Source organism: Euphorbia lathyris, chromosome 2, assembly GCF_963576675.1.
Source record: "Euphorbia lathyris chromosome 2, ddEupLath1.1, whole genome shotgun sequence".
NCBI lineage: Eukaryota > Viridiplantae > Streptophyta > Magnoliopsida > Malpighiales > Euphorbiaceae > Euphorbia > Euphorbia lathyris.
The window spans coordinates 33,809,487-33,825,684 of NC_088911.1; the positions used below are offsets into that span (position 1 = coordinate 33,809,487).

Genomic DNA, 16,198 nt, shown 5'->3' on the forward strand with positions numbered 1-16,198 from the left:
AGTTAGCAGAAAGAATAAGAGAAAGAGAAGCAAATTTACGAAATCAGGCAAGATCAATATGTTTTTTTCTAATTAGGCCTTCCACAAAACGACGTCGTTTTGGACAAGGCCTAATTGAAAAATTATATTCGAAATAAAAGGGTCCAAGAGAAAGAGAAGCAAATTTACGAAATCAGGCAAGATCAATATGTTTTTTTCTAATTAGGCCTTCCACAAAACGACGTCGTTTTGGACAAGGCCTAATTGAAAAATTATATTCGAATATGTTTTTTTCTAATTAGGCCTTCCACAAAACGACGTCGTTTTGGACAAGGCCTAATTGAAAAATTATATTCGAAATAAAAGGGCCCAACTGGGTTCGAACCGGTAACCGTTTGATCTGCAGTCAAATGCTCTACCACTAAGCTATGGATCCATATGTTTAGTATTTCACAAACAATTTAATATAAATCTAATCAGTCAAGTATATGAGAAGACAAGTGACGAAAGATGACAGTAAGACCTCTGAAGATATCAAGTGAAGAAACACGGCGAGATTTGAATGGCTTTTGGTCGAAACTAGAAACATCGGCGTCGGCAACTACGACCTTAATTTCGGACATCTTTGGAGATGTAAGAACGAGCGTGTGATGTGAGTGAGCTAAAAATGGAAGGGAAATTGCATATAGTGGTGATGGGATAAGCTTACAATATTCAAATAGAATCTTCCACCACCATTTGATAATTAAATCAAATATTTTGTAGTCGCCATTTGACTCTTGCTTTTATATATTTTTTTTAAAGTACATTTCCTTTTAAAAAATATGCTTAATACATCATTTCCTTTTATTGTTTGCTTTTATTTCGGGAGTATAAATTAATCAGAGTTATGTTTAAACTGAGCTAAGTTTGGAAGCCCCTCTGAGGCGTTACCTTTCGAAGCAAGGACAGAATCAATCTTAGTTGTTGATTAACTAAAGTTGCTTCTGAACCTTTAATATATATATCTTCTGAACCGTGCTATTGAACTGAGAGAAGTATTTTAACTTGGCTAAATTTTTTAAACTCTCAATAGTTTCATTAACCCCCTTAGGAACTAATTCTTACATTACAAGGGACCAACAAGTTGGAATTGAACTCTTAAAGGAAGAAGAAAAGAAAACCAAAGAGCACAAAAGATGAAGGAGCTATTAAATCAAATATTATATTTTCTCAGAATCATAATCCTACATAAAAGTACAAACTCGTTTTTTTAAATAAGACTATTTATTAAGAATCAAAGTTTAACAAATCGACAAGAAATGAAGGTGGACAATCTCACTCTCCACGAACAGATTCGGAACAAACATATTTAGCAAGAGCATGAGTTACCATGTTCGCTTAATGTTTTACAAAAGAAATACAACAAGCTACTAAATCATTTAAAAGTAATATACAACCCGCAATTAACTCCGACCGATACGAGAAATCAAGCTCTGAAGATAAAATAGCCTGAACTGCCACCAAACAATCTGACTAAATGTAGACCATGGGTATATTTCTCTGTTTGAGCCAACTTAATGCCTCTCGAATTTTCATAACCTCTGATGTGAGAGCATCATATAAACCCTCAAATGCCTTGTGAGTTGCTGCTATGCAAGTGTCGTGATGATCTTGCAATATAAAACCATACGAACTATACCCAACTTCTTGGAAATTACTTGCATCGACATTAAGACAAAAAGCAATTCATAGGCGCGGGAAGCCACTGTTGAAACACATTTCCACATGATTTTGATTTGACAAAATTATTTAACAAGAATTAAATCTCCATGATAAAAATATTCTAACACATTAAATTTAAATGCTTTGATTTATTTATACTAATGTGTTTGTTCTATGGTGAGTTATTTAATTTATAAGACATTAAGTTGTAAGGCCCAAAGGCCCACAAGAGAAAGTCAAGCCCAAGTCAATGGATAAAAGCCTCACGGCCCGAGCAGATCAAAACGCATCACATACTGAGTTAAACGCAAGCCCAGCAATGAGAAGGATCGAGAAGCCTTCGACCAAAAGCTTCAAGACGAAGCTGCTGAGTTGAGCGACAAGAAAGTCAGGTCAGCGGCTGACCTGAATAAACTTGATGACAAAGTATTTCTACTTTGGGTAAAGTTCAGAAGACGCAGAAAGCTGTCTGGAAGACTTTACCATAAATATGGAGACATTCTGTCTTGTCTGACGGAAAGCTGCTGAGCATTGCTGAAGATAGAAGATACAAGAATTTGATTGGCCGAGGACGCTGAGCACGTACTGAGTGAAGGCGACAGGAAGCCGTTTCCCTCCAACGGTTATTTCGAAATTCGAAATTACCGATGCATCAAGTGTTACTATAAATAGGCCACTCAAACGCTTCATTCGATGCAGATCTTCAATTAAGTCGAAACGTTGACCAAATTGTTATTCGAAGTTCTGTGAGAAAAGCAAAGCAAATCTTACACCAATTCCAATCCTGTGTAAAAGTCTAGAGTGATCTAAATCATCTAAAGTGTCTTAGCAATTGTTGTTTATGACAAACAAACACTTATCATTTCTAGAAGTATAGAAAGGAGAAGCTGAGTACTCGGTCATAGTACTCAGCGGTAGAAATAGGAGTGAGTAGAGGAATAGAGGAAGGTACTCTTGTATACTGAGCTTTCTATTGTAAAAGGTTTGTGCTCTACCTTTAAAGAGCTCAGTAGAGGATTCTGAAAAGCTCGGAAGGAATTCCGGGGACTGGACGTATGCGGAGAGGCCGAACCAGGATACGTCTGCTGAGTAATATCTTTCTAACCCTTATCTCCTTAAATTATTGCTTGCTATAACATTGCCTAGTTAAACGCTAAAAAGAACATAAGCTGAGTTGAGTGAACTGAGAAGCTGAGTTCAGGAATAGACTCAAGTGCTATCTCCTGACTCAAGGATAGATTCAGACTTAGTCACTTGTTGACTAAGCTTGTATTTAAAACTTACTCAGTTTCACTGTGCTAAAAGACTTCGAGAAAGTCTAAGTTAAAAATTAACAGTCAGCCATACGTGAAATTTTTTAAATAGTTCCTAACCCCCCCTTGGAACTAATATTGTCACGTTACACGGGACCAACAACCACTGCTCAACGTACACACATTGTTGTTGCACATTTGTATGTCGGGTGATAAGGGCTACTATCCATTCCGACCAAACATTTCGGGCTGAATTAAGGACTTGTCCTGCAGTGCTCAGTTTGTTCTCCCAAATCACCTGGTTTCTATGTGACCAAATGGACCAGGTAAGGTCTATCTAAAAACTTCATTTGAAAATACATTTAGTGCATCAGAAAACCATGCAACTAGGGGTGTTCAACGGTCGATTCGATCTAAAAACCGAACCGAACCGAAATAACCGAATACCGAATAAGCTCTAAAATTAAAACCGAACTTAACCGAATAATATTACAAACCGAACCGAGTATTTCAATTCGGTTCGGTTTTCGGTTATAGCATTTGTAAAATAATTTTTTTTTTTGTTTCTGACTATAAACAATTTACTAATTAATTTAGTCATAATAATTTAATGAATAATTTACTAAACTAGGTTTTTAAAATAAAAATTAAAAAAATACATGTAAAACAATAGTTACATCTACTGGTATATATATTTTTTTTGAAAGAACCTACAATCAAATATATATCTTATAACCATAGTCATCTAGAATTTAAATAAGAAAAATTATACAATAAAATTAAAGTAACCAATCTTATACGTGCTTGATTGTTATGGTCCATAAAATCTCTTGGCAATGGTGATTAAGAGATCTAGAGGAGCATATGTGTAAAAAAAGATTATTTAAAACTTTGAAATTAATAGCTTCTTTTAAATTCTAATACTAGAAACTGGTTGAGTTTTATAGAAACTGTTCAAAAATAGATATTCCTCTTTTTAGGCCTTTTTAGGCTTGGTTATCAAAACTTAAAGAATTCGGGGTGATAAAACGCCAACGGACTCAGCTGGCGAGTGTGAGGCTATGGATATAGTCTAAAAGGGGAAGAAGTCACTTTTCTAAGGAAGCAGCCAAGTCACACTATGGAATAGCCTCGCTCTTCTCCTCTATTTTGTCAGCTTAAATTATCATAGATAAGAAAGATTCGTTCTGCCCTTTGCCTTTCTAGTCAAGTGAGGTAGTCCTCTCCCAGGAGCTTAGCCTTGTGTGACCTGAAATGGGGTCGGCGACAGCCGGGATAGCAGAGGGCATAAATTCCAATCGGACTTCAGAAGTAGAAGCGCAAAGTCTTCTTCTTTCAGTAGAAATCGGGATCCATGTTCAGCAGTCCCTAGTCAGGAACGAAGTAGCTCGACAAAGAGGGTTTTTACCCCATTCATAAGCTTGATTCTGAGAAAGAGAGCGAGCGAAGTTCAGTTCCAAACGAGTCTCCTCGACGATCATTCTATATGATATTAGTTGATCGACGTTTTTGAGAACCCTTTTTGGCATCAAAGAAGGAAAGTCAAGCCATAAAATATAGAGAAGGTTGTCTTTCGGAAACCCACTACTTATTTCACCTTCTAGTGGGAAAAGGCTTATAATCTATTGTTTGTACCAGTATCAGGGGATTCGCTAAACAGCTAAGCTAAAATCCTTTACCCTGAAACCGTAGATCTACGAAATGAGCGTAGTGTTGAACTCTTTCGCACCCCTTCCGAAATCAATCAAGGATTGCCATCGAAAGCTGTCGTTAGGACTTTTTTCTCTTTACCGCAAACTAATTAACCGAGTGCTCACTAATCGAATGCTACTGCTATGCCTAACAGTCAGCCTATTTGTTTTCCTGTAGCTGGATCCTTCGGAACCCCAAGAATCCTTAGTTAGAATTAGAATAGGATTCCAACTCAGCACCCTTCAACCCTTTAGCGAAATGCGGCAAAAGGAAGGAAAATCCATGGACAAAGAGGGAATCCTAAGATTGATCGGCTTGTGAGGGATTCCCCAATGACAGAAAAGGAGGAGTTTCAGATAGTCCTTCACTAGATGGACAAATCGGTCAATCAGCCCCGGTTGACACTAATTCCCACTTGGCAATGGGCTTCTCTAAGCTTTAGGTAATCATCATTCGAAACCCCCTACCACTGGCAAGTGAACCGAGCCATGTGTTCTAAGGCTTGCACTGGACACGAAAACAATCTGGCTGAATAAGACGGGCTTCATAAGTTCCGAAGCGAAAGGACCGGAGGTACGCAGTTACGAGAGCAGACCAACTAGGAGAGGTTTGAAGTTAAAAACATTTAAACCTAATTAGATAATTAATAGATAACTAATATATAATAAATTTAACTAATATCTATTTCGGTTCGATTCAGTTATTTCGGTTGTTTGCTAAAAAAACCGAACCAACCGATATATTTCAATATCTAAAACTGAAACTGAACCTACTAGACCGAAAACCGAAATTAATCGGTTCGGTCGGTTATTTCGATCCGGTTCAGTTTTTGAACACCCTTACATGCAACAAAGCTGGAAATAGAACTCATTCTGTCATCCTAGAAAAAATCCCCCCAAACCTGTTGCGCAAAGGGGCAGAAAATAATAGCATGCAAAATTGACTCTCCATCCTCATTGCACACATGGCAAACATCTTGTATAAGCAAATGACCACAAGATTGCTTCTGGTAGGAAGACATGAACTTAAAGCAGCGATAGGCAAAATTTTGAAGTTTCGGAGGCATATCAAAGGACCAAAGACGTTTCCAATTTGGTTGTGTAGGAAGCGAACTGACCTGACCGAATGAACCCATCGCCAAATGATAGCCTAATATAATAGAATATAAGCCACGCCTATTAGGTTGCCATAACCACGAGTCCATTTCGACAGTATGCCGTCGTGGAATGGACAGAATTAAACAACAATCTCTGTCATTGAAGATAGACCTGATAAGATTCTTATTCCATCGCCCCTGCTGATCAAATAAGCTATGTACAAACTCATGCTGCAAATCAGTTGGAGGAGAAGTTGTTGGCCTCGAATTCTCAATATTCGACATTGATCCTCTCAAGTATTAACTTCCTATCCACTACCCACCCTACGCAATAAACCTTTGACAAGCAAATCTCTGCCAGCTAAAATGCTCCTCCAAACGTAGAAGGGATTATGTCCGATGTCAGCTTGTAAAAAATTAGAAGAGGAATAGTATCATGCCTTGAGAATCCGAGTTACAAGAGAGTCATAATTCGTTAATAATCACCAACTCTGTTTTGCCAATAAAGCCAAATTGAATTCATGAGTACTCCAAAATCCCATACCCCCATCGACCTTCGGGATGCAAAGTTTCTCCCACCGTTGCCAACACAAACCAGTAGGTGAATAACTATTTGATTTCCACCAGATTGTTAAATAAATTCCATTACAAACTCATTTATTACACTTTTAAATTAAATTTTCGAAGAGTTTATGCGTTTTTTTTTTAATTATGGAGCAGTCCAATGGAGACTGTAATAGTGTTCTAATCAAATTATCTGAAACGACAAACAATTTTATAACTAACGGACGAACATCCAAGATAGGAGTGTCTATAATAGTGATCCACATGAATAAATACGAAATAAATGTGATATTTCTTAAAACACTACAAATCAGATGATGGCTAAATTCTATATGTAACGAAAATCAACATAAAAAAAACTCTAATTTTTTCTATTAGATGTGTGCCGAAATCTCTAACATCCTAAATAGGTTTTTAATTCTTTAACCTAGTCACACTAGGTTTAGGTATTTGGTTTTTTTTGTTTTTTGGTAATGTTTTCTGTATATATATTTTTTAGAATAAAATAAAATCCAAATATTAAGGTGCGAACTAGGTAAAGTTGAATAAAAAAAAAACTAGGCAAAGTTCAGAAATAAAAAATAAAAACCGGCCGCCGGTGGAAGAAATCAGTCTCGCTTCTCCATTTCATAGTGGGTGCAGCGGCCATAAATAGAATTCTCTTCAAAATCTTCAATCGTTACCGGAGTTGAGAGTTAACAGAGATTTTCTTATTGTGTTTCAGAGAGATTGGTTGCTGCTGTTTGTAACTTTGAAGCAAAATGGAAGTAACTGTTGAGTTATAGAGATAAGCAACATGGAACTTCACATTGAAAATAATAATGGAAGAAACTGTTGAAAATTATCGACTTCTCTCTTCTCTAATCGAAGAACCTCTCTTCGCCCTCTTCTCTTTTTTCTGCTTCGATTTCAACTGAAAATTATCGACTTCAACATCTTCTCCTTCCACTGGTTTAATTTCAGGTTTCAGTTTTTTGCTTTCAAGTTTCAATTTTTTTGCTGGTTTCTTTTTTCTTTTTTGAAGAATTGCTTGCCTTTCGTTTGCTGGTTTTGGAACATATATCAACAACTTTTCTTTCCGAATAAACTTGGTGAACCTAGCAGGAACAGCTACAAATGTATCAGTAGATATTTTGGGGGGTTTTGGGACGTATCAGTAGATATATATCAGTAGAAACCTTTAAAGTGAAGACTCTTTAACATTTATTCCGTATAAATTCTCATGAACAGACGGTATTTTGGTTAAGCAAGCAAAAGGGCTCTGTATCTTTACATCAATTACTTGCTTGTGGGTTGAAATTCTGCAGGGATATCTTTGCAACTTGTGTTTCTTACTATCAAGACCATAGAATTTGTTTTTTGGAGTTAAGTCAATTTTTGTGTCATTTTTCTGTTTTATGGATATGGATATATAATTTTTAATTATATATATATATATTATTTAATTATTTATTTCGTCATCCAGTTCGACCAATATCCGAGTTATTTGGTTGAACCAAGTAATCTCTAAGCCAACTATAAATCCTGTTTGATATCCTGTCCAATTTTGACAATATTCTGTCAACAAGCAGTCTTCAACTTTGTTAATTCTTTATACCTGTGGCACTTCTCATGTTTGATTCACTTTGTTACTTGCATCCAATAGCATGGAAAATGATAGCAATGCATTGATCTTACCTGCAAAGAAACGGAATAAAAGGAAAGCCCTGTGTCAGGTATATGTGAACAATTAAATGCCTCTTTTGATTGTGTTGTTTGATATGGCACGATTAATTGAAAATTGAAACTGAAAATTTGTTTTACAGGATAAGGAAGGATTCCAACAAAGTAAACTTACAAAGCTGAGCAAATCTGAGAAAAGAAAGTTGAAGAAGTTGGAGGTGTTTACCTGCATTAGTCTTTTGGGCTTGCTTGGTTCCTTTTTGAGTTCGTTAAAGTAAATAAATTTTTTCTTTGCAGGAGGAGAATGAGAAAGCACTTCTACTGGAGAAAAGCATTGAGGCCTTTGAGTAAATGATCACATATTACTCCTTAATTACTTGATTTTTTTTTTTTTTTTTTTCAGTTTACTCTCCAGGTCAGAGAGGTTTAGGAATGTCTCAGTACAATTGCCAAATCTATTTTTTCAGGAAATACAAGATTCCAGAAAATGCATATTCTCTCCTTCAATCATCAAAAAATATAAGTCGAGTATGTATCAATGAGTCAATTTGAATTTTCAAAATTATTACATGATCTTATTATAGGTTGGATTATTCATTAGGCTTTTCTGTCATGTAGGTAGAAACTGTGAAAGACAAACGGAGGATGGCTGTACAATTTTCGAAGGCAGGTCTAGAAGTTCCACATAGTGAAAAATCTTTCAAAATGAGTACTTCCTGTGAGATTAAAGATGAGTCAGAAAGGATTCACTCAAGACAAGATATGGAAGATAATGATGATATATTGGAGCCAAAGACTACAGATAACATAGATGCAAATAATGTATGCAATCCTATGGCTACCTATCAGGAGCTAGTTAGTGGGAATAAACTTGGCTCAAATGCAGGGTTTACTTCTGTCTTTTCAGCTGAAGAAGCTCCCTGTTTGATAAATTGTAAACCTGTTCAAGAAAGCACTAAGAATTCTTCACTGGATTTATCTAGTCATGCTGCTGGAAAATTTTCTGAATTGAAGGTATGTTACTCGGTCGTTAACTTTGGTATTTTTGTTTCTTGTTTAGTTAACTTTGGTATTGAAGATATAATTAACTCGTAATTTTGAAAAGCTTGATATTGTGGATATTACTTGAAACTTGAATGCCATATGCATGATCATATGATGCTTATGCATAAAAATATCTTAGCAAGAGATTTAGCACCTGATGTGGCACTTTATTTTGTGAATAATCCATTCTATGTAAATTAAATGCCTGTTCTGGTGTTAACTGTCCAGAAATCTCAGATGGTTGATGTAATGCAAAATGTTGCAGCACTTGGTAGCATAAAAAGATTTTTTGAAGTAGAGGATCAAATAATTTTATTTGAATTTTCCTTGATTATTTAGTGGTTGTATTCCGATTGCATTCATCTAGAAGATGTACTACATTATTCTCCACTCTTCGAAAAATATGAAACTGGGCCTGAATGAGTTTACATATCTTTCTTGATACAACAACAACAACAACAAAGCCTTAGTCCCGAAATGATTCGGGGTCGGCTAACATGAACCGTCATATGAAACCGTGCAATCAAGTCGTGTCAGCGACACAAATTCTCTCCCTCCACTCTGTCCTAGCCACTACCATATTCTCCGCAATCCCTAATAAACTCATATCACTCTCGATCACCCTCCTCCAAGTTTGCTTAGGTCTACCCCTACCCCTCACCACTACATCCCTTTGCCACTCTTCAGTCCTCCTAACCGGCGCATATCTTTCCTGATAAATTAAAGATAAATGAATTGATTAGTGATGGGATCCATTTTAGTTTTATGTGTTTTTCTAGTCTTCAAGAACAACACATTGCAAGGTGTAGAATAATCAGATGTAATTAGTGCTGAGATATTCTTAAGAGCATGCTGTGTATCGTTGTTTGTGAAAATAGTGACAAGTTTACTTATTTCATATTCAGTACTTCTTTATTTGTTGTTGTTGATCATACTTTGTTTTACATGGATTAGGATAAGTCAGATCAGAGATTAACTACAGGTCTCTGCAAGGCCAAGAATCTACCAGATTGTACTTTTCAAGCTCATACTGGAAAGCCAATAGTAGTGCAAGTTGCAAGGCCAAATGAGGTGGAAGAGAAGAGGAGGGAACTTCCAATTGTCATGATGGAGCAGGAGATAATGGAAGCAATATACGACAATCCCATTATTATTATTTGTGGAGAAACTGGGTGTGGCAAGACCACTCAAGTTCCTCAGGTGGATTTATCTGATGCTATCTTTTCATTAACATTTTGTGCGATTCAATCTGCAAGTTTGTACAAGGATTGTCCTAATTTCATTATTGGTGAAATCTTTCAGTTCCTTTATGAAGCAGGCTTTGGCTCAAAGCAGTGTGCTCCTAGAGGTGGTGTTATTGGAGTTACTCAACCACGGCGTGTTGCTGTCCTTGCGACAGCTAGGCGTGTATCATATGAACTTGGTGTACGTCTTGGAAAGGAGGTCGGTTTTCAAGTGAGGCATGAGAAGAGAATAGGAGAAAGTAGTGCAATCAAATTTATGACTGATGGAATTTTACTACGAGAAGTACAGGTATAGCTTCTTCTGCACATTACATCTTTGCATGTGGCGTTGTGATAGTGATGCACCGGCATTATACTTATGTTCTACTTTGTTGGTACTTAAATCCTATATTAGATTCCTCCTCATCTACCTATTACCTTTCCTACTCTTGCACTTTGTTTTGTTTTCAAAATCTGTTCCCGAGCCAAGAAAAGAGGGATTCTATAGATATTGACCGAAACTAAGCTCTAGGAGGAAAAATAAATAAATAAATAAAGTTTGGCTTAATATGTGAGAGATACCCTGTAAAAGAAACTGTAGGCATCTATTCCTTCCCACCTAGAAATTTTACTGTCTAGAATTAGTCTTGAAAATTGATAAGTTCTTAACTACCTGCTAAGCTTGTTTGTATTGTTTGCAAAGACATCTATGATAATTGTCTGTAGAATTGAATCCATTTATGGATCTTTTCCTTACAGTCCCCTTTAAATTATACTTTGCTGCAGAGTGATTTTTTGTTGAAGCAGTATTCTGTCATAATACTGGATGAGGCTCATGAGAGAAGTTTGAACACAGACATACTTATCGGAATGCTTTCTCGTATCATTCCGCAACGCCAGGTAATGCTTGAAAGCAATTATTCAGCTTGAAAAGTGAAACAATATTTTTGACTCATCTGCCACCAGCTTTCTGTATTAATTATATACAACCTTCTACTCTATGGCAGAAAATATATGAGGACCAGCAAAAGATGATGCTTTCTGGACAGACCATAACACCTGAAAATGTAATTTATCCACTGAAACTTGTTCTGATGAGTGCCACCTTGCGTGTCGAGGATTTCATTTCTGGAAGAAGGTTATTTCGTCATCCTCCTCCTGTTATTGAGGTTCCCACCAGACAATATCCTGTGACTGTACATTTCTCAAAGAGAACAGATACTGTAGATTACATAGGCCAGGCATATAAAAAGGTCTTGTCAATACATAGGACACTTCCACAAGGAGGTATACTGGTCTTTGTCACAGGGCAGAGAGAGGTAGAGTACTTGTGCCAGAGATTGCATAAGGCTTCAAAGCAACAGTTTGCTAGGACTACTGATAGGAAAATGGGGAACGACAACTCTGCCACATTTGAAATAAATGCTATTGATGGAATTAACATGAAGGATATCAATGATGCATTTAATGTTCAAGAGAATTCAACTGATCAGCCAACTGATAGATTTAGCTCTTATGATGAAGATATGCCATATCCTAGTGATGATGAATCAGATGTCTCTTATGATTCAGAAACAGAGAGTGAGCTAGAAATTGTTGGTGATTATGGTTATTCAGGGAAACAAAGCATGCTGCATAATGATGATAATCTCTTGGGTGTTTTAGGAGAGGAAGGGAACATTGCCTCACTAAAAGCTGCTTTTGATGCATTGTCTGGTAAGACTGCATTGATTGTTAATTCTGAGGAAAAACAGACACCTTTAATGCCAGAAGACTGCTTAGAGCAATCCAATTGCACTACAGAAAAAAACAGGGAAGTTGATAAAGGTATGTCCATTGGAGCACTGCATGTTCTGCCTCTCTATGCCATGCTTCCTGCTGGGGCACAGCTCCGTGTATTTGAAGAGGTCAAGGAAGGGGAGCGGCTTGTTGTTGTTGCCACTAATGTTGCTGAAACGTCTTTAACTATCCCAGGCATAAAATATGTTGTTGATACTGGAATGGAAAAAACGAAGAATTACAATCGCGTAAATGGTATGGAAACATTTGAAACACAGTGGATAAGTAAGGCATCCGCTGCTCAACGCGCAGGAAGAGCTGGGAGAACTGGACCTGGTCATTGTTACCGCCTCTATTCATCTGCAGTCTTTAGTAACATTCTTCCTGATTTCTCCTGTCCTGAAATCTCTAAAAAGCCTGCTGATAGCATTGTTCTTCTCGTGAAATCCATGAATTTTCATGAGGTGAGTTCAGAATATTTCTTGCACTTGACTAATTTACTACCCCCTCCGTTTTTTATTATATTTCGTTTTAGGTTTTTTAATTTGTTCTTTTTCATACGTTGTTTTGTATTACCAATGCACTTTTAGAAATATTTTCTCAATTTTGCCCTTATTTATGGTAAGAGAGAGAAGTTTAGTATTAATGCAATAAAAATTAAGAAGAGAGATCATTTTTGCATAGAAAGTAGATTAGGAGAGAGGTAAAGGGTAAATTAGTCATTTTAATAGTGTAATTAATGTTGCATTGGTCTTGATGAAAAACCTTAAATGACATGTAAAAAAGAACGGAGGGAGTATTTATCAGAGATAATAATAAAAGCTATTCTTGAGCCTTAACTATCAGTTTAAGCTTTTAGTTCAATTGGTTCCATGACAAATATGATGGTTTCATAATGGTATCTATGTGATTCATTTGATCAATTGGCCTTTATGAGCTTGATTAGTAGAAAGACAATATATCATAAATGTCGCTTTCTTCTTTGTGTTTCTGGCCAATTACTTTTTCAGTAAACGTTTGTATTTTTTTTTTTCTGTGGCTGGACTGTTGGATTTGGAGTACAACTAGAAGGTTAAAAAAAGATGACTATCTTGTTACATGTCATCCCCGCTAATAGGCAATTGCTAACTTGTTGGTTTCAGGCCTGTTGTTCATAGCCGCTACTTAATGACTTTGGCTTCTAGGATCTTTCCATCCTAATTTTAGTTTTTTTTTAATTATCTTTTTTATTTTGTGGCTTTCAGGTAGTAAATTTCCCGTTTCCAACTCCTCCAGAAACCACAGCGTTGGAAGAAGCACAAGAATGCTTGAAAGTTGTTGAAGCGCTGGATGACAAAGAAAAATTGACACCTCTTGGGAAGGCTATGGTTTATTATCCCATGAGTCCACGTCACTCTCGGATGCTTCTTACTGTTATCCAAATTATGAAGAAAGTGAAAAATTATGCTAGAGCAAATCTGGTACTCGGATATGCTGTTGCGGCAGCTGCAGCATTGAGCTCGTCCAACCCCTTTCTAATGCAATTTGAAGGAAGTCATGAGAATACTAATGGTTCGGAGCAGGAGGCCAACTGTGGTATCCTAGACAAAAAATACTTGGACAAGCAGAAAAAACTAATGAAAAAGAAGCATAAAGAAACAACTAAAGCGGCTCATGCAAAATTTTCTAATTCTAGCAGTGATGCTCTTACTGTAGCCTATGCATTGCAGTGTTTTGAACTTTCAGACAGCCAAGAGGAATTTTGCCGTGAAAATGCCCTACACTTTAAAACCATGCAAGAAATGTCCATGCTGAGAAAGCAGCTTCTTCGACTAGTCTTTAATCAAAATGTTAGTCATGTTTCCAGTCAGGATTTCTCTTGGACTCATGGAACCATTGGGGATGTGGAAAAAACTTGGAGGGTTTCCTCCAATAAGAACCCTCTTTTACTGAATGAGGAAGAGGTCCTCGGTCGAGCAATTTGTGCTGGCTGGGCTGATAGAGTTGCCAAACGAATCAGATGGAATTCAAGGTCAATTGAAGGAGAAAGAAATGTGAGTTCAGTTCAATATGAAGCCTACAAGGTTGAGGGAACTATAATCCTCCATCGATGGTCCTCACTTTATAGTTCAGCTCCAGAGCTTTTGGTTTACAATGAACTGCTTCAAACAAAACGGCCGTACATTCGTGGAGCAACAAGTGTGAAATCAGAATGGCTTGTCAAATATGCCAAGTATTTATTTGAAACTTCTGATGTTGATGACCCTAGACCTTATTATGATGCTCAAACTGATCAAGTGTACCATTGGGTCAAGCCAACACTAAAGGGATCTCTCTGGCAGCTTCCTCTGTACAGTGAGCCAGCCTCCACCGTTGAGGTTCGTGTGATAGTGTTTGCTTGTGCTCTACTCGAAGGCCATGTTTTGCCATGCTTGAGATCTGTCCGCAGTTATATGGAGGACCGTCCCAGTATAATTTTTGTAAGAGAAGCAGCAGGTCAAAAGCGGGTTGGTAACCTTTTAAAGAAGTTAGAGACAAGGTTGATTGATAGCTGTGCCGCGTTACGAGAGGTTTGGGAAGAGAATCCTGAGGAGTTGCATTCAGAGATTCTACACTGGTTTAAGAAAAGTTTTCACAATGATTTTGGTGAACTTTGGTCCCAAATGCATGTTGAAGTTAAATTAGATCCTAAAAAACGCTTTCCTAGAAATGGGAAGAAGGACAAAGGAGAAAGGATTAGTTAATAAGCAAGTATGGAAACACGGGTTTGAACTTTTGGCTATTTTTCTGGCTGAAAAAATGTCCTTGGTTTGTGCCAATTAGAAATAGAAGAGTTTTCCTGCTGGAAATTGAGCACAATCCACCAATTGGGCATCTGACGTGATATCTTGTACCATTGCAGTTTCTTTTCTTTTATTGAAGTATGCTGCATGATTATTTACATTAAGTATTATGAGATTCATAAAGCTAAAGATGGGATCTATTAGGTGTTTAGTTGCATCAGACAGATGGTGTTTGCAACTGCTGTAGTAGAGTTGGGTTTGGCTGATGATGGAACTGAAAAAGCTAGAAGACAGTCCTTGAAATTAAGGTAATGAAGCAGTCTGGTTTCTTCCTCTAAACCTGTATTGAAACTTGAGCAGGTGATTACACTACTTTAAAACGCAGAAGGCCTATAAATACAGTCCCGTTCAATTGGACGCTAATTTCATGCCTTCCTCTACTGAATTGGATGATCTTCTTCCCCGGATAATTAAATGGATTAATTAAGGCGTGATTTTTCTGCTAAATCCATCTCTCCTTCCTCCTTTCTTCTTTCTTCTTTGCTGTTATCCGAGCTGCCACCAACTCAATTCTAATTTATCTGAAAAATTCTATTAGGTCAAGTTTGAATTCTATAAGTTCCAATTTTTCTTTGATAGTGGTGATGTAACTGAGGGCGAGCCTTGGCGCAACGGTAAAACGTTGTTGCCGTGTGACCAGAGGTCACGGGTTCGAGTCTTAGGAGCGGCCTCTTGCCAATTAAATTGGCAAGGGAAGGCTTGCCCCCAATACACCCTTGTGGTGGGACCCCTCCCCGGACCCTCGCTCAGCGGGGACGCGTAATGCGACCGGGCCGCCCTTTAGTGGTGATGTAACTGTTGAAGCTTCTTCGGATCATGCAGAATTGAGAGTGATGATGTTGCCCATTTGAAGAAGTGGCAATTGAACCATTCATAGACCGAAAAAAATGACGTATCACCGAAATCATCAACATATAAGTCTAGTATTGTATTGGTTCTTAATCTCTTTTGAATAGTCTTATAGTGGAAATTTCATCTGTTAGTAAATTTCAAGATAAATCCACTGATGAAATTTCAAGATAAATCCACAGATAAAATTTAGTGTGGGTTCTTAATCTTGTTTCATCATACTTTTTTTCTTTTCTTTTTTGTTTTTCAGAGAGATACTGATGATTGTGTTGGTTTACTGCATTTATTTTTTCTTTCTTTCCTCTTGTTAGATGGAGCAGTCTTATATTTAAGTGGTGTTCTTATTCTTAGTTTTCCTAAAAATTTCAGTAATGAATGTATTTAGTCAATTTAGGGGGCGTTTGGTTCGGAGTTTTTAGGAATGGGAATGGGAATGGGAGGGTTTCATTCCCTTTGTTCTTGTTTGTTTAAAAAAAAAAACTCATTCCCTTTACCCATTTTAGAGTATGGGTTTACTCCACTTTAGGTTAA

At 37.1% G+C, this 16,198-nt stretch overlaps 1 protein-coding gene and 1 non-coding gene across 2 annotated transcripts; one reads left to right on the plus strand and one right to left on the minus strand.

The window, feature by feature from the left end:
• Positions 1 to 343: 343 nt before the first annotated feature.
• On the minus strand, positions 344 to 415 carry TRNAC-GCA (transfer RNA cysteine (anticodon GCA)). The gene has a single exon. It is a non-coding gene; the product is annotated as a tRNA-Cys (tRNA).
• A 6,407-nt stretch (positions 416 to 6,822) lies between these two features.
• LOC136217712 (ATP-dependent RNA helicase DEAH13) lies at positions 6,823 to 15,942 on the plus strand. Its single transcript, XM_066004357.1, has 12 exons — positions 6,823 to 6,920; positions 7,013 to 7,251; positions 7,934 to 8,003; positions 8,094 to 8,168; positions 8,248 to 8,297; positions 8,418 to 8,478; positions 8,569 to 8,964; positions 9,949 to 10,194; positions 10,297 to 10,527; positions 11,004 to 11,117; positions 11,225 to 12,460; positions 13,241 to 15,942. Exons 3-12 carry the CDS (start codon positions 7,935 to 7,937, stop codon positions 14,717 to 14,719), a joined length of 3,957 nt encoding a protein of 1,318 aa, XP_065860429.1. The 5' UTR covers positions 6,823 to 6,920; positions 7,013 to 7,251; position 7,934; the 3' UTR covers positions 14,720 to 15,942.
• Positions 15,943 to 16,198: the final 256 nt, after the last annotated feature.

What these genes read in the sequence shown, in the direction of transcription:
- LOC136217712 (XM_066004357.1), top strand. Translation starts at nt 7,935, where the DNA reads ATGGAAAATGATAGCAATGCATTGATCTTACCTGCAAAGAAACGGAAT. An exon ending in AGACCACTCAAGTTCCTCAG is followed by an intron (nt 10,195 to 10,296) that starts GTGGATTTATCT and finishes GAAATCTTTCAG; the next exon opens with TTCCTTTATGAAGCAGGCTT. An exon ending in TTTTACTACGAGAAGTACAG is followed by an intron (nt 10,528 to 11,003) that starts GTATAGCTTCTT and finishes ACTTTGCTGCAG; the next exon opens with AGTGATTTTTTGTTGAAGCA.